The sequence below is a fragment of the Gadus macrocephalus genome, chromosome 16 (genome assembly GCF_031168955.1).
Source record: "Gadus macrocephalus chromosome 16, ASM3116895v1".
NCBI lineage: Eukaryota > Metazoa > Chordata > Actinopteri > Gadiformes > Gadidae > Gadus > Gadus macrocephalus.
The window spans coordinates 5,798,331-5,825,412 of NC_082397.1; the positions used below are offsets into that span (position 1 = coordinate 5,798,331).

General features: G+C 51.2%; 2 protein-coding genes across 8 annotated transcripts; one reads left to right on the forward strand and one right to left on the reverse strand.

The window, feature by feature from the left end:
• Positions 1–337: 337 nt before the first annotated feature.
• bicra (BRD4 interacting chromatin remodeling complex associated protein) lies at positions 338–18,159 on the reverse strand. Of its 7 annotated transcripts, none has more exons than XM_060075753.1 (15): positions 18,082–18,159; positions 15,083–15,128; positions 14,923–14,968; positions 14,372–14,437; positions 12,080–14,008; positions 11,694–11,873; positions 9,741–10,496; positions 8,165–8,381; positions 7,688–7,752; positions 7,002–7,124; positions 6,497–6,546; positions 5,961–6,109; positions 5,298–5,392; positions 4,977–5,082; positions 338–4,071 (listed from the first exon to the last, which is right to left on the reverse strand). In XM_060075753.1, exons 2-15 carry the CDS (start codon positions 15,121–15,123, stop codon positions 1,928–1,930), a joined length of 5,967 nt encoding a protein of 1,988 aa, XP_059931736.1. In that variant the 5' UTR covers positions 15,124–15,128; positions 18,082–18,159; the 3' UTR covers positions 338–1,927. The 7 variants fall into 7 exon arrangements, with proteins under 7 accessions (XP_059931736.1, XP_059931735.1, XP_059931732.1 ...); XM_060075752.1 differs by having other exon boundaries at positions 4,977–5,079; positions 11,694–11,879; XM_060075749.1 differs by having other exon boundaries at positions 11,694–11,879.
• Position 18,160: 1 nt separating this feature from the next.
• On the forward strand, positions 18,161–26,957 carry med17 (mediator complex subunit 17). The gene is made up of 13 exons (XM_060075758.1): positions 18,161–18,301; positions 18,738–18,982; positions 19,284–19,447; positions 19,796–20,015; positions 21,503–21,639; positions 21,838–21,919; positions 22,269–22,421; positions 22,708–22,838; positions 23,172–23,356; positions 23,661–23,798; positions 24,459–24,576; positions 25,011–25,170; positions 26,458–26,957. Exons 2-13 carry the CDS (start codon positions 18,748–18,750, stop codon positions 26,664–26,666), a joined length of 1,932 nt encoding a protein of 643 aa, XP_059931741.1. The 5' UTR covers positions 18,161–18,301; positions 18,738–18,747; the 3' UTR covers positions 26,667–26,957.
• The last annotated feature ends 125 nt before the right edge of the window (positions 26,958–27,082 follow it).

The window sequence follows — 27,082 nt, forward strand, 5'->3', positions numbered from 1 at the left end:
ATCACAACCGACTGTGCAATCCACCATTTTAACAAGCCCTCCCCCCCCCCCCCACATTCATTCTTCTGCTCCTTCTCCTCTTGAACAACTTTAATTCAGGCCTTGAATGAATCACACACAATCTCATAAAAACGGCCAGTTATTTCCACTTCCATCATCTCTGCACACCAACTGCTATGGTTGGTGGACGCAGCCTAGCCCCCCCCCTTACTGCGCCCTCCCCCAACCCCCCTGCCCTCCCTCCGGTCCTCAGACGACCTCGGGCTCGTTATCGTACGTTGACGAGCCCGGCACAAAGTTCGACGGACAGCAAAGAACCACCGGACACGCAGAGAAGTTCATAAAAGAAGCAAGGGTTTAATTTACAAGTTTACTAAATGTACATTTCTTTTTAAAAAGTGTCATTATACACAATAAATACAATACAAAATTAATCTGTAATACTATACTTCAAATTCTCTTACGGTCTTATTTTGTACATTATTGTTTCCTTTTTTGTCTTCATGTCAACGCATCTGCGGTGTGGTGTGTTGTGAGTCACTGCTCACCAGGATGAGAAGGGAAACTAAATGATAACAGTGCCATGGAGGAGGCAGACAGTGACAGAACGTAACCATGGGGATCAGTCCTTAAAACACAACAGAGGGGGGTGGGAGGGGATATAGGAAGACAGGCCTGCCCCCTACTGACCAAAACGTAGAACAAGTCAGGGCATTTTGACGCAGAAGGCGGTCAGGGTTGGGTTAGGCTTGGTGGCGGTGGGTCTAAAACATGAACCAGGGTTCCTTTTTTTCTCTAAACATAATTCAAATCTCCTTGTTACATGTTCATTTACATCTCCTTGTTACAGAACTACAACTCCCAAGGCCGACTACAATGTAAACCGTGAGACAAGCGGCCTCGAATGAAAGAGACCGACCTAAAGTAATGACCAGAGTGAAGCGCAGATGTGGTACCAAACTAAACAAAGGATCAATCGATTTTTGGGAAACCGACCAAAGAGCGGGGAAAACCAAAAAGAGTGGGGTAAACACAGACGAGAGTAGTACGAGTGTGAAAGGAGAATTCATAGTAACGGGATGTCTTCCCTTCCATCGGGTGCATGACTGCAAAAACATAAAGTAGATTGAACAGGAATTGAATGCAAACCACAAGAAGTGTATTTTATGTAGATGGGACATCCATTTCAGCCACAGTGGAACAAAAGGACACCGAGAACAGCTGTGTTGTCTTGGTTGGGCAGTGTTTGTGTACAGACAGACAGAAGGTTATGCATTAGGCATCGTGTTGCTCTAGGCATTGAAGGAGAGATGTAGGGAGACCCCTGTGGTGTTTTGGGGTCCTGACAGGCACTGATAAGGAAACCCAGAGACAATTGATCATGTGTTGTGTTTATTTGCGTTGTCGATCCGTGTGTTTGTGCAGTTGTGTGCAGGCCACAGTGTGAGGGGAATGTTTGAATGAGGGGCTTGTGAAAAAGAGCACAAATGGGAGGCTGAAAAAAAATGAAACGAAGTAATGGACGACATCAGCGACGATTCCGCGTTGTAATTCGACCATCGTTTCGGATGGACACACGCATACACCCGGACCCGACGGACACGGTCGTGAATCCGACGCGGCCGATTGGCTGCGTGACCGTCCTCTTCCCAATCCGGACCTCCTGTCGTTGTCAGGCGTGCGTGCCAGCCGGTAAACAAAAGACATTTCTGGTGCGATTCAAATGGACTGACAAAGTCAACACAGCTGGGCAGAAAACAGTGAAGTAACAGTGAGGCCGCGCCCAGGCCCCCGTCCGCCCTCAGAGTCTATGTCTCTCTCTCTCGACGCATCTCGCTCTCCGTCGGCCCCCCCCCCCATGTAAGTCCTTCCAGGGGCCCGCGGCCCTTGGGGGAAGAAGGAGGAGGAGGAGGGGGGGGGGACACTGTTATCTGCTGTGGTTCTGGGGGACCAGGCTCCCGTTGTGGCCCCGTCCCGGGATGGGCATGGGCGGCCGAGGGGCCACCAAGGCGGGCGTGGAGGCTGACGAGGAGGAGGAGGAGGAGGACGAGGAGGAGGAAGGGGGCTGGGCCGGGGCTCTGTGGGAGGGGGCCCCGGGGAGCGGGTTGGGGTGCTGCCGGGGCCTCCCGCCCCCCTTGAGGTGGCGGGCGGAGGGCCCCTGCTGCAGGTTGAGGATGCTGTCGATGGCGCACTGCAGGTGCTCCGTGAGCGTGTCGTCGGGGGGGCTGCCGCTGGAGAAGCTGGCGTTGTCCATGTCGGGGGAGTCCGACTTGCAGCGCTTGGCCGGCAGCGAGGAGGAGGAGGGGTCCCGCGCGGGGGAGGCGTCCGGGGAGGGCGGGCCCGGGGCGTGCTGGTCCACGCGGTACACGGCGCCCGGCCGTGGCCGCTGGCTCTTGCCGCTCGCCCGCTTGTAATGAGTGATGGCGCCCGGGTGGTCCGGCGTGGGCCCCGCCTCCGCCACCGGCTGCCGCTGCTGCTCCTCCCCGCCGCCCCGGACGGGCAGCTGGGGCAGGTGGGGGTGGGTTGGCTGCTGTTGCGTCGTCTTGACGCTGCGGCCGAACGCCTCCTCCACCTGCTCCAGACGGCCGGGGGGCCCCTCCTCCCTGCTCCTCTTCCCCTCCTCCCTGCTCCTCTTCTCCAGCTTCCCCTCCTCCCGGCTCCTCTTCTCCACCTTGACGCTGGCGATGACCGTGCGCTCCGGCGCCGCCGCCACCACCACCGGCGGCGGCGGCGGCGGCGGCGGGGGGGCCGGGGGTCGGGGCAAGGGGGAGGGCTCCGGTCGGAGCGGGGGCGGCGAGAGCTCGGGGCGGGGGTAGGGCAGGCTGTCGTCCCCGCCCCCCGGCACGCCCGGCCGCACCCGGGGGCTCACGTTCTCCCGGTACGTCTTCCGCAGCGGCAGGCGGCAGGTGGTGGCCTGGGGGGCCGGGGCCGGGGCCGGGGCCTGGGGGGCCGGGGCCGTGGGCGTGGGGTTGCGCTTGACGCCGCCCACCTCGTGGTGCTCCAGCGTTCCGTTCATCTGCGTGGTGGAGGAAGAGGAAGAGGAGGAGGAGGAGGAGGAGGAGGGAGGGGGCGGGCACGGCAACCGGGTGTGGGACGAGGAGGAGGAAGAGGAAGAGGACGAAGGCGGTGGTGGAGGAGGAGGAGGAGGAGGGGGGGGAGTCGCTGTGCTAGAGGGGGCCGAGGCCCTCGGGGGCGGGTTGGACTGGGCGGTGGTCACCGTGGCGACCGACGGCGCCGAGGGAGCGGGGCACGCTTGGGACTGAGTCCTGATGACGGTGGGGGGGACGGCGGGGGGGACGGCGGGTTCTGGGCGGGGCTTGGGGGGAGGCGTGGCACTCTTTATATGGGGGTTGGGCGGGGGCGGGGGCTGGGGGCCGGGCTGCGGCTGGGGCGTGGGGTGGGGCGGGGGCGGGGGGACAGTCCGGGGCGGGGCCTGGGGCTGGGTCCTCTGCTGGGGGGGCGTGTGGACCGGGTCCAGCGCCGTGTTGTGGACCACCTTGCGGAAGCCCGTCTGGTCCTGCTTGATCTTGAGCTTGAGGCCGATGCGGCTGCGCGCCTCGTACGTCTTGATGGGCGGCTTGCTGGTCCTCTGGGGCAGCGCGTCCTCGTCCTCCGCCGGCCGCGACCGGAAGGACGACGAGGGCGGGGCCCGGCCGAACGAAGAGCTCTGATTGGCCGGCGGTGCCACTGGCCTCGGTGCCGCTGGGGCGGCGGCGGCGGCAGCGGTCGGGGGGGCCGGCGGTGGCGGAGGCGGAGGGGGGGCACTGCTGCTGGCCCAGGACACGGACGCCGACCCCCCGCCCTGCTTGATCACCAGCTTGGTGGAGGGGAAGGGAGAGTGGGAGGCGGGCGGGGCGTGCGTGGGGGCTGCGGGCGCAGCCGGAGCGGGCAGAGGAACGGCTTTGGGAACCACGGGGGGGTGGGCGGCAGGGGGCGGGGCCACAGGAGGCGGTGCAGGGGGCGTGGTCTCTGACGCGAGACCCCTGGCCGGGCTGGGTCCCGCTGGGGAGGGGTGTAGCCGCGACGTAGCCGCCGCGCTCTCCAACATGCGGGCGTTCGCCACAAACTCCTCTGTAGAGAGAGAGAGAGAGAGAGAGAGAGAGAGACAGAGACAGAGACAGAGAGAGAGACAGAGACAGAGACAGAGACAGAGACAGAGAGAGAGAGAGAGACAGAGACAGAGACAGAGAGAGAGAGAGAGAGAGAGAGAGAGAGGGAAAGAGACACAGAGAGAGCAAGAGAGAGAGCGAGAGCGACAGAGACAGAGACAGAGACAGAGAGAGAGCAAGAGAGACAGAGACAGAGAGAGAGCAAGAGAGAGAGAGACAGAGAGAGAGAGACAGAGAGAGAGCAAGAGCAAGAGAGAGAGAGCGAGAGAGCGAGAGAGCGAGAGAGCGAGAGAGAGAGAGAGAGAGAGAGAGAGAGAGAGAGAGAGAGAGAGAGAGAGAGAGAGAGAGAGAGAGAGAGAGACAGAGACAGAGAGAGAGAGAGAGGAAGACCTCGTTAGCTTTCAGACCTCCAGGTTTATCAATCACAGAGACCAGAAAGACTCTGCTATTGGACCACCGCGAGTCTGTGTGGCGACATCTGCCACAGTGTTGACCGACATGCATATGAACATAAACCAATATCTGCATTTGAACCTGTGAGCAACAGGACAAGACGACTGTGTCAGTATGGATGTCAAATTAAATCGCTTGGAGCCAATTTCAAGGTAGCGAAGAAACAATAGAAAAATTAAAAAGCCATCGTTTCATTAATGCCCCCCACTTGAGTCTAACCACAGTTTGTGCTACCATCTCATGGATTGCTACCACTCACCTTTTGGTGGCAAATAACACCAATAACTAAAAGTACAACGCCAAAAAGAATAATCATCATACTATACAATAATAATGGACAAAATCATAATAACAACTGTCTTCAGGTTGGCTACTCTAAACTTTGTGAAGCAGTGGGTGGTGAAGGCTGTGTACCTGGTCTCTCCTTGGCCAGCACCCGGTCCTGGCCCAGAGTGAACTTCTCCTCCTGGATGAACATCCGGTCGATCATCACCATCTCCGCCGACGGGCCCATCCTCTGCTCGGGTTCAACCACACACACAACCCACCAGGTCAGGATGCATTCAGGGTTATCGACACACACACACACAACCCACCAGGTCAGGATACATTCAGGGTCATCACACACACGCACGCACGCACGCCAACTTTTCAAGGATTTTTCCGTTCTCCCTTATGAAGGAAAATAGCTGAGCATGACGGTTGCGTGTAACAACTTCTATCCTCTTATCTTACCTTGGACTCAGCGAAGAGCAGGTGGCGGTATTTGTCCAGCATAGCCTGCGTTCGCTTCAGTAGCTGACAGGACACGCTCTCAAACTCATCGTCCACTGAGAGAGAATGAGGGCATGGGGAAACAAGTTATCTTCCACGTTGATCCGTGGATCCACGCACATTGAAGAGGCTCTGATACCTGTGCTTGCTCCCAATAACAGAATATCTGTGTAATTGGGGCGCAAGGAGGCTGCATAAACATTTTAGATGCAGTGAATGAAATAGAGGAATGGATTTGGGTGATTTCGCCGTTGTTTACGCGTGTGCCAGGCGAGCTCGCGTGAAATGCTCCGAGGCAGAATTGGCACAACAACGTCCCTTTGACAAATGATACTGGCAACAGACTTTTTTGTGAAGCCAAGAAGGACAGTTACAATCGTTTGAACACCCAGAACGTTATTCAATTAAAATCAAAATGGCAAAATAGAGCATTTTAGAGCATTACCAGCACTACCCCGTTGGACCTCCATCAATAATAATGATATCATACGTGGTTCTTGCATTAGCTGATGCGTTCAGACCTATGGTGGAGGAACTACTGGTACTGGTACGGTGAGAGAAACTGTGGGTACGGGGACTCACAGCACCCCTTCCCAGTGGGCGGTGCGTGCGGTGGGCCTCTACCTCTCTTGTAGTCCTGGCTGGAGTTGGCCGTGCCCTGGTAGAGGTGGTAGGGCAGCAGTCGCTGCAGCGTGTCGTCGAAGGAGTTGAAGGGCACGCTGTAGTTGGGGTGGAGCACCGAACCCTGCTGCTTCCTCAGCTGCTCCAGCATCCTGCACACGCACGCACGCGCGCACGCACACGCACACGCACACACACACACACACACACACACACACACACACACAGGAGGTCAGGCACACATTCTATACCATACCGACTAGAAGATCAGTCATGACTAGTCGATACCAGATATACGTCCATTCATGACTAGTAGAGATACCAGTACACCATATCATGACATTTCGGTTGGTTTTAATATGATTTAATGTGATAAGTAACATGTAGCATTGATACATTTTTACATTTCATTCCAGACCAAATGAACACCTTAATGCAAAGCCATAGTGGTCCTCGGGGACATTCAGGATACATTTATATATACACATGCAAGATGTATACATACATACGACCTAGATCTACATCGTTCTAAGGCGTACCTGGCCTCTTTACTGGGCTCCGCACTGAAAGGCATCTTCACTGTAGGGATCTGAGACACAAGCAGATGACAAGCCGTTAGAAAGCGAAAAACACACAGACACACACACAGAATGCATGCTGCTGTACACGACGGTACCACATATATTCTAAGTCATCGTCGTATCCCCCTTAACATTTTTCTAAAGTGATGTTTGGTGAACTGAGATGCAGGTCATGAGAGAGCAGGTAGCGGTCGCGCGGGCCTTCTTGCTCAAGGGTGAATCCTTGATGGGGATCGAACCAACTTTCGGCTGTGAGTCGAACCCCCCCCCCCCCCCCCCAATTAGCCACTATACTTTCCCCTCCCCCCCCCCCCCCCTGTTTAAGTATATAATACGATCCACCACACGTTCACAACACCTGAAAGGGGCAATACCAAGAGCGAAAACAAATTCAATTCAGTTCAGTTGTCTCCCAGCACATGTAGGCGGTGTTAGGTGGGCAGCGTCTGCCCCTCTCTGGTACCTGTGTGTGGACGGGGGTAGGGGACTGGAGGCTAGGCATTTGGGCCAGCATCTGGAGCTTCATCCCCCCCAAGGTGACCCCCGCGCCTCCCACGGCGCTGATCACCCCGGGCGTGGTCTGGACCTGCGGGAGAACCAGAGAGCCGGGTGAGGCCGGGTTCGCTGCTCGGAACACGTGGACGTGCTCGTGCGAATGGTTCCAGCGGTGGTTTTAGATGACGAGAGGAAAAGGCTGTCGTGATGTGTAACGAGGTCCGTTTAACGCTTTTAGAATGCATTACGTTATATCCAATTGCTTATGGTTTATAGATTATGGAGTATGAGTTCAAACAAAGAACACAAGGCTCTAACGATTATTATGGATATTCAATGATATGATATACATAAAAGTAAGATGTTGAATTCTTTATCGCATGTGCAATATGTAATGCCTAGCTTGTTGTCAAGGTGTCAGCTCTATGAGGATCATTATAACACACAAAATAAGCAAATAAGATGGTACTTCTCTTCTTATCCTCTTATCTCATCTCACCAGCGGAATATAAATAAATATGTCATATTACCCAACACAAGACGGCTTTGATATGAAGATGATTCACTTTGGTCCTAAATAAGATGGCGGACCCTGGGTGGACAAGAGAGATGGAGGCGGGGTTGTGTTGTGTGGGGGTGGGAGGAGTCACCCACCTGTGCAGGCGGCGGGGTGAGGCCGGCTTGGGCCATGGATGGTGGGAGTCCCGCTCCAACCGGGCCTTGCATTATGACATAAGGAAATAATGAATTATTCAAAGAAAAATGCATTGACACATAAACATGCGAACACCGTTTGGCTTGAATCTACATGATCATCATCGGTCTTGTCCGTTAAAGCAGTTTTTCAACCGTCTTTAAAAAGGGTGCTTTTGAAAACAAAAGGATTTGATTATGATTATTATTACAGCGGAAGTACAGAATATTGACAAATCGAAATATGACGACCCTATGGGATGAGGACAGCGTGTGTTGAGGCGTGCGTGGTGAGGCGTGCGTTCGTAGCGTCTCTGAGCCGGACCACGTTCCCCGTCACCTCACAACGTCCGGGCCGGCTCTGTGAGGCCCGTGTGTTTGATCGTGCATTGTGTCGAAGCGTGCGCGGCGGACATTCCAACGTGCACTGGTGCCCACCTGGGAGTGCTGGAGTTTTGACGAGCACAGATTTCTGCTGCAGCACGGGGGCCCCCGGTGGGGCAGGGGGGCCCACAGGGCCCGATGACGACAGCATCACCGTCTCAGCGGACGGGTCCTGCTGGGAGATGAAATGAGCTGGGGCCAGGCTTTGGGACTGAGGGGCGGGCTGGAGGGAGGCGGACTGCTTGGCCTGGATCAGGATACTCTGCTGGACCTGGGAGGGGAGCCAGAGATCAGGCCCTGAGCGCACGCACCATCGACCCGCAGACTGACCCATCAATCACTCGGATTCAGGATTTGCCATCCTAAAAGGTGCCGGTCCAGAGTTGATCCGTTTGATCGGTAGCACGAGCGAAACACGGCCAGGGTTTGACATTGAAAACCTGGAATAGGCCAACACGTACAGGACGTACTGAATGACAACAGGTATGCGGACTCTGAACAGACGCTAAACGAATAAATAGTGTAAGTGAAGTAATAAATATTCAAGCGGCAAAGACAAAAGGACAACTGAATGGTTCAAACTTTTCTGGTAATGGAATATGACCTATTCTGACTCCGTAAGTCATCGTCATGTCCAGCAGGGTTGGGAAAGCTTATAGTGCTTGCAGCCACAAAAAGCAGGCAAGCAACAGTCAGTGACTTGCAGTTAGCCTGGGCCCTGCCATAGGACGGCCAGCAAGAAGGTAACTTTAGGAGCGGTTGTCAATGGCAACCTCTGGTTCTGGTCGAATTTTGAGACGCACAATGCTTTGACAACTCACGAACCAAGATTGCTGTATCGCAAATCCGTAAAAACGGTCCTACACTTAATTTACATTGCTACTATACATTACATATTCATATTGTGCAATAGATTTGAACTATATTCTTATTCGTCATATTTATTCTTACCAATTACACATTGTTCTATCAATTCCTATCATGTCCTGTACTTCTCGTTATCGCTGGCATAAACCCTTCTGGAAGCTACAACAGCAATCAATACAAGTGTTACAGCTTCGGACATGGTGTAGGGGAGACGGTAGCTCTCTGATTGAACTGTTTCACTCCTCACCTCTCCACTGTGACAGACACCCAGTGTGTGGTGTACTATCTGCCACACACTGGCGGCCGTGCATTACCCAGGTGGTTCTCACACCCGTGCGGGTGAGTGAAGAGTGTTACACACCTGTGTAGCACCCAGACAGTTTTGTAGCACCCACCTGAGGGGTGTAGCGAAGGCGCTCAGCGTGAACCACTCACTCAGGCTGGGGGGGGTGCCAACAGAAGCATGCTACACTAGCTGCAGCACATTTTTCAACCCTGAAATTAGGCTTAGGGTTTTCTGACCCATACTGTCTTGATAAATAATAATAATAATGATAATACATATTATTTCAAGCGCCTTTCATGCCACCCAAGGACACTGTACAGTAAAGCTAAAACTAAATGCTAATAAAATAGCATTAGACATCAAACAGGGACAATAAAACTCATAAATACTCAATTATATCAATAAAAAAAAAAAGGACGTTGACTGCCCCGAAAAGGGTGTACATCAATGCAACGAAAACTCATTCCTAGGAATTACCTGGTGCAACTTGTCCAGCAGCTGCTTCTGCTGCGGGGAGGGCTGGGAGATGGTGGACAGCGTCTGGATCTGGGCCGCCACCAGCTGCAGGTGGTGCTGCTGTTCCGCGCTCAGCGGGGCCGTGAGCACCATGGGCGTGGGTCCGCTCATCACCGAGCTCACAAACTGGTGCTGGAGGGCGGGGGGCGCCGTGGGGGCCTTGGGGGAGTGGGAGAGCGGGGGCCTCTCCTGTTGGAAGGGGGAGGGCTGGGACGGAGGCCGGGGCGGAGCCTGCAGCTGGATTTGAATATGAGTCTGCTGCGGTTGAGGCTGTTGGGCCTGTAGTTGTTGCAGCTGTAGCTGTAGCTGTTGTTGTTGTTGTTGTTGTTGTTGCTGTTGCTGCTGCTGCTGCAGCTGCTGCTGCTGCAGCTGCTGCTGCTGCTGCTGCTGCTGCTGCTGCTGCTGTTGCTGCTGCTGCTGCTGCTGCTGCTGCTGCGGGGACCCCGGGATCTGGTTGTGGACAATGTAGAGGGGCTGGTGGGAGGAGGGCGTGCAGGAGCGTGAGGGCGTCTGGGACTGGGGCTGGGGTTGGGACGGGGGGCGAGACTGCTGCTGCTGTTGGTGGTGCGGGGAGTGGACGTGCTGGCCGAGGGCTAGGGGGGACGGCGAGGGCTGGGGGCTGTCGGCCCGGGGCGCCGCCGGCACGTGGGCGGTGAGCACCGGCGAGGGGGACATGCTCTGGAGCTTCAGGGGCTGCTGATGTCCGCTGGAGGGAACCTGCAGCGGTGGAGCCAGAACACACTCGCACCATTTAGCACAAAGTGGGACACGGAAATGTTCTTATGGGGCAAATGGGGTCGCCCTACGAGGATAAAGCACGCTTGGACACAAGGGGAGGTATATAGCACAAAATGCATTTAAATTCAGATCCAGCAAACAGTTCTGCAAGCACAAAACAAGGGTAGCGGCATCTACACGTTTCTGACAGAATAAAGTATGGGGGAAAAAAAGCAATTTTAAAAAAGGATCCGTATTTTTCCATTACATAAATAAAGGTGCTTCTAGTTCAAGTGGTGGTAGCTGTCACGTCTGTGGCCAGTGTTCTGCAAATTATTACATCAGAAGGAGCAGTGGTCAGTTGGGGAAGCCAAAAGGAAGGGACACAACAAGCAAGCCTTGATCTGGGGACTGGGGGGGACAAGGGGCGTGGCTAGCTGCACAGGGGGGAGTGGCTTATTCAGCTGGTGGGATGGCACACTGGTCCAGCTGTATATATCGACTACTAGGGAACTAATAGCAACGGCTGGAACAGGAGTGAGGAAAGGAATGGACCCCTGGGGATTAAATGACTATGTGCAGATGAAAATCTCAGCCAGCAGGGCTGGATGTAAATGGTGGGAAAGAGAGTGAGAATTGGCTGTCACACTGTTCCCATCATTGCCGTGTGGAGTGTTACATGACATGTTTGGTTACGTGTGGTTATCAAATGATTATGGAATACATGCTGTGTGTGCACCCAAAACCAGGCCAAACGTTAGCATCCAGTAATTAATGTGAGAAAGTATGCTGGGGTTAATGGGAGGTGACACCTTCAGTGAATCAGCCGAAACTTTTATCTAAAGACATGCAAAACAGCTTCTTATATATAAACACCACAGAGCGGGGACAATGGGCAGTAGGGAGAGAGAGAGAGAGGGGGGGGGGAGGGGCCATGCGTTTGGACACTGATTATGCAAGGTATTCAAAAATGCAAAGCAAACACACAACAGCACCCAAATGAGGAAATGTGAGCGGAGGGAGTACCAAGCACTGGGGAGGGAGAGAGCGCAACGTAGGAGGAGGGGGATAAGAAGAGGCAACAGGGAGGAGTGCTTCAAGGAGGACACACGGCAGGGATCAGTGGCGGCAGCAGCAACATTGGGGGCGGGGCTTAACATAAAAGGGGAGGGTTTGGGATGGGGGGGGGGGGTCTACCTGCTTTACCACCATGCGGGAGGGGCCAGGGGAGGGGCCAGGACTGTGGGCCACCTCAGACTCAGCTAATTGGCTGTCATGGACTGAGTGGGCCGGGCCAGGGTGGCTGTTGCTGCTGACGATTACAGACGCCGGCACGCCCACTGAGGGGGCGGAGCCATTCTCTGACTGGTGCTGCTGCTGCTCCTGACACCAGGAGATTTACCAGGACGGGGAATGGCGGAGGAGGGTGGGGAGGGGGGAGTTGGAGGGGGGGGGGGGGGGAGGAGTCAAATAGTAAAACCAGAGAGAGGTCAGACCAACATGTCACTCTCGTGCAGGTTATCTCATGTTCAGTAAGTCAACACGGCAGCAGAGGCGGTGGCCGGCGGGGCGACGGGACTGACCTGCTGGAGGAGCATCTGCAGCGACTCCTGGCTCAGGATCATGCTGGCGCCCTGGTTGGTGTACAGGACGCGCCCGGGGCTGTGCTGGGCCGCCGCCGCCAGGCCCACCGCGGGCACCGTCGCCGTGGTCACCGACATGGACGGAGAGGAGCAGGGGATGGAGACGGCCGACTGCATGGTGAGGACGGACGACTGCTGGGGGACGGGCTGCTGCTGCGGGTGGCCCACCTGCTCCGTGGCGCCCCCCAGCGCCGTGATGCAGTCCCCCGCCAGGGCCAGGCCCCCCGCGCCGCAAGGGACCCCGCCCGCCGGGGGCTGGAGGGCCGGCTGGAGGCTGACCGCCGGGCTCAGCCCCTCCACCTGGCCCAGCATGGTCAGGGAGTTCTGGAGGGGCATGCCCTGGATGACCGTCTGGTTGTGGGCCGCGACGGGGTGGCTCTGGGTGTGGCCGGCGCTCTGGGCCAGGGAGACGGGCATCTGAAAGAGCGTGGGCTGGCCCATCTGCCCCGACTGCAGCTGGATGGGCCCCGAGAACACCTGGCTCAGGTTAATGTTCTGGTTGGCCGCCAGGATCTGGTTGGTGATGAGGTGGCCCCCCGGCCCCTGGCTCGTTATGATGTGGCCCCCGGGGTGCTGGGTGAAGATCTGGCCCCCGGCCTGCAGCTGGAGCAGCTGGTGGTTCTGGCCCTGGAGCATGGACTGGGAGGGGATGACGATGCTGCCCTGCTGGTTCAGCAGGTGCACGCTGAGGGGCTTGCCCGACGGCTGGCCCGGCTGCTGCTTGAACACCTGCTGGAACTGCTGGCCCTGCGAGGGCCCCTGCGCGCTCAGCACCATGTTGGAGCCCGGCTTGCCCGTCAGGAAGGTGACGTTCTGGGCCCCCGACACGGGGAGCTGCTGCAGCCCCAGGGCCTTGGCGGGGTCGCCCTGCAGGGTGTGCGGCGCCGCCTGGGGCTGCGGTTTGAAGCCCTTGGGCTGGAAGGCGCCGCCCTGCGGCGGTTTAGGCTGGATGGGCGTGGGCGTGCGCTGGATGATCACGTTCTGCATGATCTGGCCTTGAGTCTGTGTTTCCATCCCGGCGCCGGCGTAGCCCATCAGCCCGGCGGGAGCCGTCATGGCGCCGCTGTTGCTGCTACTGGTGTTGCCGGCGCACACCGCCGGCCCGTTGAGCGCCGGGGACCCGAGGGCGGCCTTGCCGCCTTGGATAAGAAGTCCGCCGCCGGAGCTCAGAACCGGGCCGCCGAGCCCTGCCTGCGGCCCCGCTCCCGACACCTCCGGCCCAGGCTGGTGCAGCTGGTAGCTGCCCATGGCCTTGGCCAGGACGGGCTGCCCGGCCTGATTGATAGTCATGACGGTGGGCTGGCCCACAACCTGAATCTGTCCGAGCCCCAAATGACCCGACTGGCTCCCGTTGGGGAGCCCCTGGAGGCTTGAGATGGGCTGAAGGGTGACGTTGCCCAGGCCCACGGGCTGCATGAAGGGCTGGACGCTAATGGCTTTGTTCATGACCTGGGGCTGGAGGTGCAGCCCCTGGTGGGCCAGCACCGAGCCCAGCATGTCCGCCGCCGCCGCCGCATTCGGAGGGGCGCCTATGCCCACGCCGACGGCGGCGGCGCCGGACAGGCCGCCGTCGGGGAGTGTCTGGACTACCTGCGTGAGGCCCGGGATCCCGAAGGAGCCCAGGTCCAGCTCGGCCTCCGCCTCCTGCAGGCTCTGCTCCGTGATGTTGGCCTCGGCGAGGCTCTGCTGCAGGATGTCGCAGGGCTCGTGGTTGCCCCCCATGCCATTGCTGCCGCCGCCGTCGCCCCCCGGCGAGCCTCCGAGGATGTCGTCATCCTCCAGGAAGTCCAGGTCCACGCTGACCCGGGGAAGTCCGGCCGGCTCACTGACCGACAGCTGGATGACGGGCTGGACCTCCGGAATATGGCCCTGGGAGAGAGAAGAGGAGAGGAGCGGGAGGAGGAGGAGGAAGAGGTGAAAGAGGAGACGGACTTGAGGAGGTTGATGTTTAAATGGGGTGATCTGAGGATGAGTCGAGCGTCCCGGTAGGGGAGATGTCGTCGTAGCAACTGAACCCCCCCCCCCCCCTCTGACCTATGGCGTTGGCGATCAGGTCTCAGGCGATGGAAGCTTGGAGAAGGTGGGTGTGTGTTAGTGGAGTGGCAGAACAGGTCAGGGAGGGAGGGAGGGAGGGAGTGGGAGAGGGGACGGCATGCTACACAGACAGGATGGAGATCAGAAGGGAGGGGAGGGAGGGGAGGAGGAGGAGGAGGAGGGTGGGGCGTTACTCACCCCAGCGGAGGAGAAGAACGAGCTGGAGGGGTCACCCGAACCATCCAAAAGGTCGTCAGTGTCCAACTATAGACACACCCACCCAGGATAGGACAGACAGAAAACCAAACGCACCCAAAGCCACCAGGACAGAGAAACAAGACCGTCAAACAGAGGAGGGCAAAGAAAGGACAGCACAGACAGCAGCCAAGGATCGTAAAGAAACAGGAGATAAATAGGGGAGAGACGGGGGCAAGAGAGGCAGAGCCACAGTCGGGAGGTGTTAGTATTGGCATTTCTCTTTTTTGTGAGTGCCCAACACAAGGGGGAAGGCAAGCTTGATTTGGGGGAAAAAAACAAGGAGGTTCCCCAAACAGAAAAGATTAACATAAGCAGAGGGGCGTCCAGGGAAACGGGGGAAAAAAATGATAGAAAAAAATAAGGCGGGGGGGACGGACGGGGGACGGGACTGTGACAGGTCAGATGTTTGAGGTCGAACCAACGCCGGTAGAAGTTCTCTGAAAGGAAACCTCTGTCGTGAGGTCTCAAGTCTATGTGTCGTTGATACTCACATGGGTCTCTGATCCATGAAGAAAGTCATTGAGAGCTTCTGGGTCACTGTAACAGAAAAGGTGTGTGGGGGGGGGGGGTCATGTTAGGAAGGTCACGCCAGGACACCATCAACATTCAGTATGTTAGGACGCAAGAGGGAGAACATGATGAACATCTTACCAAATTACATCTAGCAGGCACCTTCCGTCTTCATCATCCATGTCAACTGCAACAGAAAAACACCAATCTCCATCACCGTTTCGTAAACCGTCTCCACAGCCTTGTGCACTATTAAATAACTACATGTCCCCCCTTCAAGGCAATTAGAGAGACAACACTCTACTAAGGAGGGCTTCACGGCAGCCCAACTGTCAGCTCTGTAAAGACAACAAGTATTATGAATTTAATCAACACGTTTGTTTTTTGCTCTTCTCTACCTCTACACAGATTACCCGATTTGTGCAACATCACAATTTCTGGCAAAAAAGTGTAAACCATGAAAAAGGAGACACTGCTTCAATTGATCTGAGATTTTAAGTCTTGATTGAACACTCCCGACTGTGTCTCGGTTTCCTTGAGGAGTATAGGAAGCCCAGTATAACCCTGGACATAGCCAGATGATATATCTAGGTAACGCAACCCCGATATTTCACCTAAAGGAAGAATCCACATGAATTGCATAAATCTAGTGCTTACATACCTGTGATTTTTTATCTGGCAAACAAACTGCCAGCCCAGTATATGTATTTTTGTAGCCAATTTAATAAACAACACCTAAAGTGTCTAGAGTCATGGAAGTAGTGGAAGACCTCCTAAAACACACCTGTAAAAACAAACCTGCTTTGTTGTATACGGGGAAGGGGTTAACCTAACAATTGTTAATGCGTGGCACTTGGTTCTATGAACATCCTCCCTGTACAGACAGCGATATATTATTTCAATTTCTTCTGTCAAATGTACCTATTGTAAGTCGCTTTGGATAAAAGGGTCTGCTAAATGCCCTAAAGGTAAAAGAAGTTAAAAAACGACAACAACTAAAAACTAGTAACTCGGGTCCGATTCTGTTTCCATCACCCATTCCTGTGACCTGGGAACCAGCAATGCCAGGAAAATACTATCCAACAAGTGGACTGTCATTCATCTGGAGGAGAGTGACATCAGGTAGTGGTTGGAACGGTGTGTTTAAAGCCAGCGTTGGCAGCTTGGAATGGGCACTGAGGTTGTGTTTGAGAGATGAGATCACTAGAAGCAAGAAACATGGAGGGAACACAGTCTGGAAGGAATGGATAGAACTGGCATACCCATTAAAGAAGGGGTAGCCCAATAGTAGCAGTAGGCTAATATAATCTGTAGGTGTAGCCAATTAGCTGTAAATTAAATAGATATTCTTCATCGTTATTATGGCAGATAGCAGTACATTAATATCATTAATAAATACTCCATATTTTGTTATGATTGTTATGATACAAGTATGAGATAATTCCTTTAAAAATATACTGTTTTCCCAATAATATTTATTTGTTGTGGGTTGTTTAGCCCTTTCCTCCCAGATTGAATTTTTTCCATTTTATTTCCTACCCAAGGATACAAAATTGTATTCTTCGCAAAATCTTCCAATTTGAAATGATTAGGCTTGACCAATCAGGTAGGTGCAAATTATTGTTATTATAATTCAATCAGCTAGAATTGTAAAAAATATTGACCTAACAAAAAGGATTGAATCTGCCTCTGAGAACCAGAAAGACTGCATCAACATATTAGAATAGATATGTCACAATTGCCATTGCCAAACTTTTCACTATGATCATAACATTTTCCTAGAGGACCCATAACATCTCGCACACCAACTCCAATAATAATATATCCTAATAATTTCACTGTACAATGCCATTGTATTAACCTGTTGCAAACAAGGGAACAGTATAATATAACTGCTATTGAAATCAACTAATCCCATCCAATTAAAGACAAAGCCCATCAACGCAATACTGTTGGGACTCCTAAAGCATTATTTGGTGCGTTAGTTAATTTCGTATACACAACACACACAATACACAATACAATTAAGAAAAAATGACTGAAAATACTGTGCAGTTGCAATATTTGTTACATCATCGAAGAGTTTTGCAGTTCCTCAAATAACAAAAACCAAAACCATTAACTTCACAGAACACAATGTCCTCACGACTATTTAACACAACTCGTATAATAACGTACAAAAACATCCTCGGTCGTTGTCTGACGCTATTGACAGATCCAGGTACCAAGCAGCCACCGAGCTTTGCCGGCTACACAACAAGAAGCAGCGGTGGATTCGGAGACAACAAGCTGAAAACGCGCGGTTTTCATCTGCTCTGACAAGGGGTTTTAAATCTAGCGCTCACAGAAACACACCACGAAGTCAATAATAGCACGTAGCCGCTATCCAGGAGACAGTAACACGGGGTTCCCCTGTATTTGGTGAGGTATATGGTAAGCACAGTGAGGGTAACATATACCCGGTTGCCGCTCTAAAAGGACATCATCGTAGCCATTATCAGAGAACAAGCAGTGCGCAGGATATGAATGGACACTGCAAACAGCTTGCTACGGGGTAGCTGTTTCCAAACAGCTCTGCATGCATTTATTTTACACTCCTTTGCAGTTCGTTACGCACACGTATTTGAAATCTACAATGGCCGCTTTCAATTAGTAAAGCGAAACAATCATGTATTGCAAGCTGGGTCGTCTAGTTGGTATTTTTGTTAGCTATGTGGTTAGCTGAGCTAAGCTAGCCAGCTATCAACAATATTCAGACGTACGGCGGCTAATACCTTTGACATTCAAAACAACCCACGGTATCCCACCATCCGAACCATTATGTAGCCCAGAAAATACTTAGTAGGACGAACAAGTGGTTGTCGTTTGCTTGGAAAGTGCAAAACAATTGGGAAGCGTTCTAATAAGGGCTATCCTTGCAGGCAAAATATGAGTAAATGTTGGGAATAGTCTTGGATCAGAGAGGAGCTATGCTTGGGAATATCGGGGGGAAATTAACACATTTCCCCGACCACGTAGGACCGTGGCATCTCGGGCACGGCTGTAGTGGGGTTTGAGACCCCGTTGCAATACGCAGATGTTGCAGTTTAATCGCAGTTATTTAGATTAATAGATAAATCGGTACGTTGTACCAAACTCACCCGAGACGGTAGAGGTGCAGGCAGCGCGGGGTCTCCGGGTCTGCCTCGCACGGGCCCAGGACCCGGCTACAGGGCGGAAGCAGGATGCCCTGGTACTCGCCTGATCAAAATCCCTACTGTGTTGTTCATGTTCAACAGTGGAAACGAATGACTTACAGACACTAGCCGTGTGGAGATTTTACGATTTTGGTAGTTCATCCATCTTCAGAAAACTTTAAAAGTGAGTTGCAAAAAGAAGCATTAATTGGTGCTGCTCGAGTATGTTGTGATATCGTGAACCCATTGAGTCTTTCAGTTCGAACGAACCGCTAGTGAGCAAGCTAACGCTGTCTTGTTAGCTTCGAATAGTACCGTACTATTAAACATTAGTAACGTACATATTATCCTCTATATATTGCGTATTTACTGGGACGTTCAACAAATTATGTGGTCACATCTGTTTCAGTCCTTTTAGTGGTGTTTTTTAATTTATTTATTATCCCAATAGTCTCCGTATGCTTGGTGTAGGAATATGTATTTATTGTAATCGACATGCACTCTTGATAGACATTTCGTGTATTGATGCACTTTTTTTTTATTGTATTGGATTGTGTTATCTTATACAAGACCCACCCGAACGAATAAAGTTATCAATGATTGTTCCCATCATATCCCAGGAGTTGAACCATGTCGGGGGTTCCAGCGGTGCAGGTGAGCATCGAGTCGTCCTGCGAAAAGCAGGTGCAGGAGGTGGCCCTCGATGGAACGGAGACGTACGTACCCCCGCTGTCCATGTCCCAGAACCTCGCTAAACTCGCGGAGAGGATCGACTTCGGTCAGGGTTCGGACTCGGAGGGGGACGAGGCGCCAGCGGAGCCCCGAGACCGTGATTGGTTGAAGCCGGAGCCGGAGGAGGAGGAGGGTAAGGAAATATCTCCTTGAGATGTAGAACATCAAAATAAGATCAAAAGATGACGTGGTCTGAATTCATCCCTTCCAAGAACCACACAAATAAGAAATAATCTAAAATATATATACTATTAACCTGGCAAGGTTCTTGTTTATATATGCTGGGAAAGCTGAACTGTACCATTTAAAGAAGTTACTCTTACACCGAAGAGTTTCACAAACAACCTGCTCCAACATTTCTTTCCACTACCCATTGTCATCCAGCCCAAAGGTTCCATGTTAATGACCCTTCCTTCCACCTCATACTCCTGCAGGCACGGTGAAGTTCCAGCCCTCTCTTTGGCCCTGGGACTCGGTGCGTAACAACCTGCGCAGCGCACTGACGGAGATGTGCGTGCTCTATGACGTCCTCAGTGTCGTCAAGGTGAAGAGGTACATGGCCTTGGACCCCGTCTCGCAGGATCCCTCCGCTGGCAAAGTACATCAAACTTATTTTATTAGCCTGTTTTATTAAAAAGTATATGCAAAGTGCTCCATGAGCTAGTTCCTTTAAAGATGCTTTAGGAGTCATAACTCGTGGTTAGTAGGTTAGTTCCTTTTTTTTTTTTTCAATTGGTTGTAGGAGAGATTGGTGGTAATGCACAATAGTTACATCAATTAAATTATTTTTGTATATCCCTTAATCACTAGTACAGTCTCACTGGGCTTAATAGCCCATATATGTATGACACCCCCCTAGCCATACCCCCCAGAGGGCAAGAAAAAAAATAAAAGTTTTAAGCAAACACTGCTTTCTGTTCTAACGGTTTCCTGTGCTGCTCCCCAGAGCCCCCAGGTGTTCCAGCTGATGAGTAAGAAGAAGTCTCTGGCCACCGCTGCCCAGCTGCTGCTCAAGGGAGCCGAGAAGCTCAACAAGTCCGTGGCGGAGAACCTGGAGAACCGGCGGCAGAGGGACTTCAATTCTGAGCTGCTGAGACTCCGCTCGCAGTGGAAGCTCCGCAAAGTCGGGGACAAGATCCTGGGAGACCTCAGCTACAGGAGTGCAGGTGAACCCACAGCCCTGTGTCGCGTGGTCAGATACAGCTGTTACTGTCTGAGGGTAGTGGTGGTTAGGGTGTCGGAGGGCAAAAAGTACTTGGTTTGAACCCCAATGTCAACAGTCCCATCTAGGGCTGCAACTAGCGATTATTTTAATAATCGATTAATCGGTTGATTTATTTTTTTCGATTGATCGATGAATCGGATAAAAAAAAGAAACATTTGTAATTGCTGCATCTTTATTCAAAAACTGAACATTATTTCAAATTCACAGTGCAGACTGAAGTGTAAAAACAGCAGGTTATTGCTCCAAAGTCCCGGAACTATTAAAAGTAATATTAAATGATAAAAAATAATAAAAAAAACCTAACTGGGATAACACAAAAAAAACATACAATGTATGGTATACATTTACATATATACAGTATATAAGGGACGTCCACCGTTAACTAGTCAACCGATAAGATCTTTAACCGGTAAATACTAACGGTTAAAAATAAATTAAAAAATCTTAATTTCTCTCAGATGACGGGGGATCGTTAATTTTTATTGATATTGATAACATTTTCGAGACTCCTCGAAAAATAACTTGTATTATTGCTTTAATTGCTGATAAGTGATCATAGTTCAAGATAGGACGTTAACCAGGTCATAATTCCACCTTTACCAACTATTTAATGTTGCTGGGAAAACAGGTTTTCACCCAAAAAGATTTTTTTTTTCAATCATAATAATGAGCCGATCTGAGCACATCACATTTGACACTGTTTCCGACTTTTTTTTAAGCTAACTAGCTCTATATCCCGCCGATTTTAACATGGATTTAAAAACTGGATTACTATTTTTAAGTGACGGACTTTCTACCCCGTCCGGTTGTGTGATTACTACAGCTGCTTTGAATGACTGTTGATGATCTATGACCAAATTCGTTGCCAACGCTCTTAGTAATCGATTTTTACCGATTGTATCGATTCGTTGTTGCAGCCCTAGTCCCAACCTTTTACTTTACATTACCGTACATTCACTTAGCAGACACTTGTGTCCAAAGCGATTAACCTTTAGAGGTCAACGATAAAGATAAACCCCCCAAATAATTTAAGTGCATACAACTTGGCAACTTAAGTGAGTGCTACGATATAGAAACAAGATTGAGACTGATTTGAATAATTTCCTTACTGGTAGCTGCTTCTTCTTCTCTTATATCGGAATTTGCTTAAAGGCGCTTTGGGTAAAGTGTGCTCAATAATAGCTAAGCAGTAGTATTAGTAGTTGTTGTCTTGTATAACACATTTAGTACACGCACATTTCTTACAAATGGCATGGGTTCTTTGTTTAGTACCAGACAAAAGTTCTGTCACCTGAAGTGTGTGTGTGTGTGTGTGTGTGTGTGTGTGTGTGTGTGTGTGTGTGTGTGTGTGTGTGTGTGTGTGTGTGTGTGTGTGTGTGTGTGTGTGTGTGTGTGTGTGTGTGTGTGTGTGTGTGTGTGTGTGTGCAGGTTCCTTGTTTCCTCACCAGGGGACCTTTGAGGTGATCAAGAACACAGACATTGACCTGGACAAGAAGATCCCAGAGGACTACTGCCCCCTGGATGTCCAGATCCCCAGCGACTTGGAGGGATCTGCCTACCTCAAAGTGAGCAAAGGACAACATGGATAAAAAATAGATCCATTGACATTTCTTTCTTTAATTACGTCACTAATTATAATAAAACATATGGAACCATATTTGTCTAATTATAAGAAATGATACGTAACTTTACCATTGCCTTATGTGTTTCCAAATCAAATCTCTCACATTCTCTTGTTGTTGTTGTTGTTGTTGTGTTCGTAGGTGTCCATCCAGAAACAAGCACCAGACATAGGAGACCTGGGCACCGTCAACCTCTTCAGGAGGCAGCCCAAAACCAAAGCAGGTGAGCTCCAGTTCTTATCATATGTCTGGTACTAAAGGGTCCCTATATTATAAACAGGTGGGAAGTTGATAAGCCATTATCAGCCATTCATAAGCCATCAACTCAACCAGTGCATTGACACCGCTCAACCTAGTATCCTACACAGCGGACCCTCACACGGCAAACATAACTGAAGCAACAAATGTCACAACTTAAAGGTTTAAATATATTGATTTGAAAAAGTTTTTCATCCAACAAATTCTCCATCAGGACAAAAGAGTTGCAAAACGTAGCGGTAGAGGCGGTGTGGGGTTGAGGGCATTAGCTTGTGTTGACCTTTTTTTTTTCTCCCCTTCCTTTGTTCCACCAGGAACGCAGCCCTGGCACGTGAAGCTGGAAGCAGCTCAGAACGTTCTGCTCTGCAAGGAGATCTTCGCCCAGCTGTCCCGCGAAGCGGTCCAGATCAAGTCCCAGATTCCCCACATCGTGGTGAAGAACCAGATCATTTCACAGCCCTTCCCAGGTGTGCACAGAGAAGCTCCTGCCATCACAACCAGGAAACCAAGCACTCATAATGACATGTCACTGATGCGTAAAGAGAAAAGAGGACAATTCCAAAGCAATGCAAAAGCATTGAAGTGGTGCCAGATACCAATAACCTGTCGATCCAAAATATATAGTTTAGGATTTTCTGAAGTCAGTGCATGTCATTTGGCATGCGATGCCGCCAATTTCCACTGACATTTTAATTTCATGCACCTGGGGTTGTTATTGTGTGTTTATGATTATCGTTCTCTCTCTCCCTCCAGGTCTGCAGCTCTCCATATCTCTGTGCCATTCGACAGGAGATAAGAAGCCCGTGAAGGGGTCACCAGAGAGACCCAGGCCGGACGACCACCTCTATGTCCTGGAACACAACCTGCATCAGCTCATGAGAGAGGTACCCTTCTAGACCCCCCCTGTCTTCTTTTGCCCTACTCCAACGTGCTGGCTGAGGCCAGAATACACAAACAATGCATTTTGGCCTTCCAGCCATACTAAAACAGGATTCTTCCATTAAACGGAGACTTTCGATGTTGATCTCACAGTCTAAAATTCTAATCAATCTGAATTGAGGTGTTTCCCTTCTAGCCGCCCCCCCCGTGGTTGTGAAATTAGGAATATTGTTGGCCTCTTACATCATTCATCGTTGTGTAATGGCAGACATAAACACCCAGAAGAGCAGGGCTGATCTGATTGATGAATGACCTCCTGCTTCCTGTGTCTCTGCCAGTTCCATAAGCAGCGACTGAGCTCTGTGGTGATGCCCCACCCGGCCAGCGCCCCCTTTGGTCACAAACGCATGCGTCTGGCGGGACCACAGGCCTACGACAAGGCGGAGATCTCCAGCCTCCAGCAGACCCAGGGGCTCCTCGAGAAGATCATCAAACAGGCCAAGCACATCTTCCTCCGTAGCAGGTACCATAGCTAACAACACGTAGCTAACACAAGCACATCTTCCTCCATGGCAGGTACCATAGCTAACAACACGTAGCTAACAGTAGCAGGTACCATAGCTAACAACATGTTGTAAACACAAGCACATCTTCCTCCGTAGCAGGTACCATAGCTAACAGTAGGTAGCTAATGCATTGTACCTGGCACAATGTAGCTAACACAACTTGGGAGGCTAACGGCATCGGGAGAAATGTGGTCTTGGTGGGGGTAAGAGAATAATTTAAACTCGGGTTGAGCTAACATTACTTGGAATCCACCACTGTAGGACGGCACGGACCATTGACAGCCTGGCCAGCCACATCGAGGACCCCCAGATCCAGGCGCACTGGTCCAACATCAACGACGTGTACGAGTCCAGTGTCAAGGTGCTCATCACCTCCCAGGGCTACGAGCAGATCTGCAAGTAAGAGGAGTACTGCCAACCCACCCATCTCACCAAGATCCCCAATTCTGTCAGAAAGACTACAGTCGGACCCAGATAATCACACCCAGATCCTTAGGCTCTCAGACAGATGATTCAGACCCAGCTAGTCCTAAACGTTGGCATGGCTGAGGGGAAACGAGTTAAGACCTACCATTTTCACCCTGAGTGGGAGGAAGATAATATTGATTGTTGTTGAGAAGACGCCGTGTGCAGACGGAATGAAACCCCCACTGAAGTCCCCCCCCCCCCCGCCCCGCTTGAAGGTAGGTTTGCAATGTTGACACTAGACTGGTAGATCTCGGGAGGTTGGCTACTTGAAAAGTAGATCTTGGGTCAAAAAAGGTTGGGCACCCCCTGCTCTAGAGTCTAGAAAGTGTTTGTATCTGGTTGTTCTCCGTTGGTGACTGACTCGCTGGCTGCAGTCCTACGGAGTCCAGTGACAGGCAGTCAGACCCAACTAGACACATCCAGAATCCAACACACTCTTGGGCTGGGCCCGATGGGGTAACATTAAATTGCAAAACCATTGTAGATGTATTCAGTGGTAAAAGTATCTGATAAATCATGTTTTTTTTATATTTTGTTATTTATAATATTAAATGGAACAATAATGAACCTTTTTTGTGTGTGTGCGTGCAGGTCTATCCAGCTTCAGCTCAACATCGGCGTGGAACAGATCCGAGTGGTGCACCGTGACGGCCGCGTGGTCACACTGTCGCACCAGGAACAGGAACTACAGGACTTCCTTCTATCACAGGTACTCCCCCACTACAAAGTAAGAGCCTTGTTTGGCCCGGGTTGATGGGGATGTTGCACTCGGCTCAACGGGTGGCCCTCATAAGTGTTAAACAAGTGCAGAAACCGAGGGCCTTCACCTTGTCCACCTGCCAGTTCCATAGTATTCATAGTAGTATTCCATAGTATTCACACCTGCCAGGTCCATGGTACTTTTAAACGTCTGTTTTTTAAAATAACGTAGGTAACAGCACCCCTCTGTGTCTGTGCAGTGTCGGATGCTTCTTTACTACAAATGCGTATACATGATCCTTTTTTTTGTTGTTGTTGTTGTAATATATGTTAACAACGTGAGTAACGGCGCCCCCGTGTGTCTGTTCGGTGTAAATGTCACAACACTACACTTGACGTTAAAACGGTGCGAGTAACAGCGCCCCCCTGTGTTTGTGCGTGCAGATGTCGCAGCATCAGGTGCACGCCGTGCAGCAGCTGGCCAAGGTGATGGGCTGGCACGTGCTGAGCTTCAGTAACCACGTGGGCCTCGGCCCCGTGGAGAGCATCGGCAACGCCTCCGCCATCACCGTGGCCTCGGCCAACGGGGAGTACGCCATCTCGGGTGAGCTCGCATCACATGACACCCTCTGACGGTAGAATACAAGTCGGGTGTATTTGTGTAGCCCCGATCACAGTCAAAGGGCCTTTGTAGGAACGCAGAAAGAGAGATCCCTCCTTCCAGGGACATAATGGTAGCATAAACAATACAATTTGTATTAAAAAAAGATATAGAAAATGAGTATCATCCATGGTACTTTAGAGGTGCTGGCCAGTGGGTAAGCTGGAAACCATCAGGTGAGTGGCCAGGCAGTGCAATATTATCATTATCATACAGTTAGTTTAGTTCGTGTTCTCATACCCAACAACAGGCCCTGGTTGGAATAAGAAATGACACGGAGCCTATTGAGGCCTTACGTAAACTCAATATTTATCATTATCTAACAAGTCGCCCAAGGTTCTGGGGAAAACTGGTCAAACCAGACTGTGAGCAACATTCGACAGGCACATGTCTCGCCGTGAGTTTGTAAACCAGCCTCCAACAGGATGCATGCTAATCAGGTGGTAGAAATACCAATTAGAATGTTGGTTGTTAAATTTACCTTTTTCTAATTTGTTGACACACTTGACTAACAGGACTGATCTCACCAAGCCAAAATTAGCTATCCTAAGAGACCTTAACCTGACCCCTGATGTAGCACACTGCTCCTAAAACGAACCACAACTACTCATACAAACCGCATCAAAATAAACATATTATATACAGTTCATTATGTAGTTATGTATTAATCCATATCATGCTGTTTACGGTACTTGTTTTTGTCTATTTAGCAGGCTACACTATAAGTCTAGAGCAGTGGTTTTCAAACGGTGAGGCGCGTCTCCTCTGGGGGGCGCCAGAGTTCTTCAGGGGGGGGGCACGACGTGAGAAAAAAAGAAACCAAAAAAGTAACAGAAATAAACGAAGACGCGCTGAATTCGAAATCGTTCCATATTTACTCACTCACTATTCCCTGCATAGTGTTTATGATAAAGTGCACTATATAGGGAACGAACAAACGAGAATTCGGACACTACGCTGAACATTTCTAAACGTAATTTGTTCTCTGAGGGGGGGCTCACTCTCTCATACTTTGAAAACCCCTCGTCTAGAGGGATGCTGTTAAGGAGCAGGTAGAGGGTTAGGGCACCTTACTACAGCTTAGACGGCAGACATTGGGGATCGAACCCTGTGTCTTTCAGCCAACCACCACCCCAAAATGCCATGCACATCGTCGGTGTATCGTTGTAACGTCAGCACTATCTTTTGACTTCGTGTTTACGTTTGTGATTGCTCTGCTCTCTCTTCCAGTGCGCAACGGTCCAGAGAGCGGCTGTAAGGTTCTAGTCCAGTTCCCTCGCAGTCAGAACAAGGACCAGCCCAAGAGCGAGGTGGTCCAGGACACCAAGTGGACCCACCTGAGGGGCGCCTACAAAGAGGTCCACTGGAGCAAGATGGAGGGACGCAACTTTGTGTACAAGATGGAGCTTCTCATGGCCGCGCTCACGCCCTGCCCCTGAAGATGGCATCGAACTGACCCCACGTCTTTTTTTATATATGTGTATATTCGAGAAAAGAAAAACTACTTTTGTTTGCTATATCCCCCAGATGTGTTCATTGGGGCACTGCAGAACCTAAAGCAGTTGTCTGTCAACTGCAGATGTTTAACTGTAGAACTTTTAATACAAATAAAGGTCATAACAGTGAAGGCACTTTGCTCTGGGATGCCTCAGCTCTTTTTTGTTTTCACAAACACTGAGCTTTTCATGCAATAAAACACTTGGGTTATACTTCAAATTATTCATACCTTACACGTTTGTTGTGTCTATCTTGTGGGATCACTGCCATGTGTGGCATGAAGTGTGAAATTGCGTTATACATCTGATGAGATAGCAATCGGACCTCCTTACTAGAAGTGAAAAACATTCAGAAGCTT

Coding starts and splice junctions, on each gene's coding strand:
- bicra (XM_060075749.1), bottom strand. CDS start 15,123: ATGGATGATGAAGACGGAAGGTGCCTGCTAGATGTAATTTG. Junction 14,438..14,922: donor TTCATGGATCAGAGACCCAT/GTGAGTATCAAC, acceptor GTGTGTCTATAG/TTGGACACTGACGACCTTTT. Junction 7,125..7,687: donor TCACCCCGCCGCCTGCACAG/GTGGGTGACTCC, acceptor GTTCTCCCGCAG/GTCCAGACCACGCCCGGGGT.
- med17 (XM_060075758.1), top strand. CDS start 18,748: ATGTCGGGGGTTCCAGCGGTGCAGGTGAGCATCGAGTCGTCCTGCGAA. Junction 22,422..22,707: donor CATTTCACAGCCCTTCCCAG/GTGTGCACAGAG, acceptor CTCTCCCTCCAG/GTCTGCAGCTCTCCATATCT. Junction 22,839..23,171: donor TGCATCAGCTCATGAGAGAG/GTACCCTTCTAG, acceptor TGTCTCTGCCAG/TTCCATAAGCAGCGACTGAG.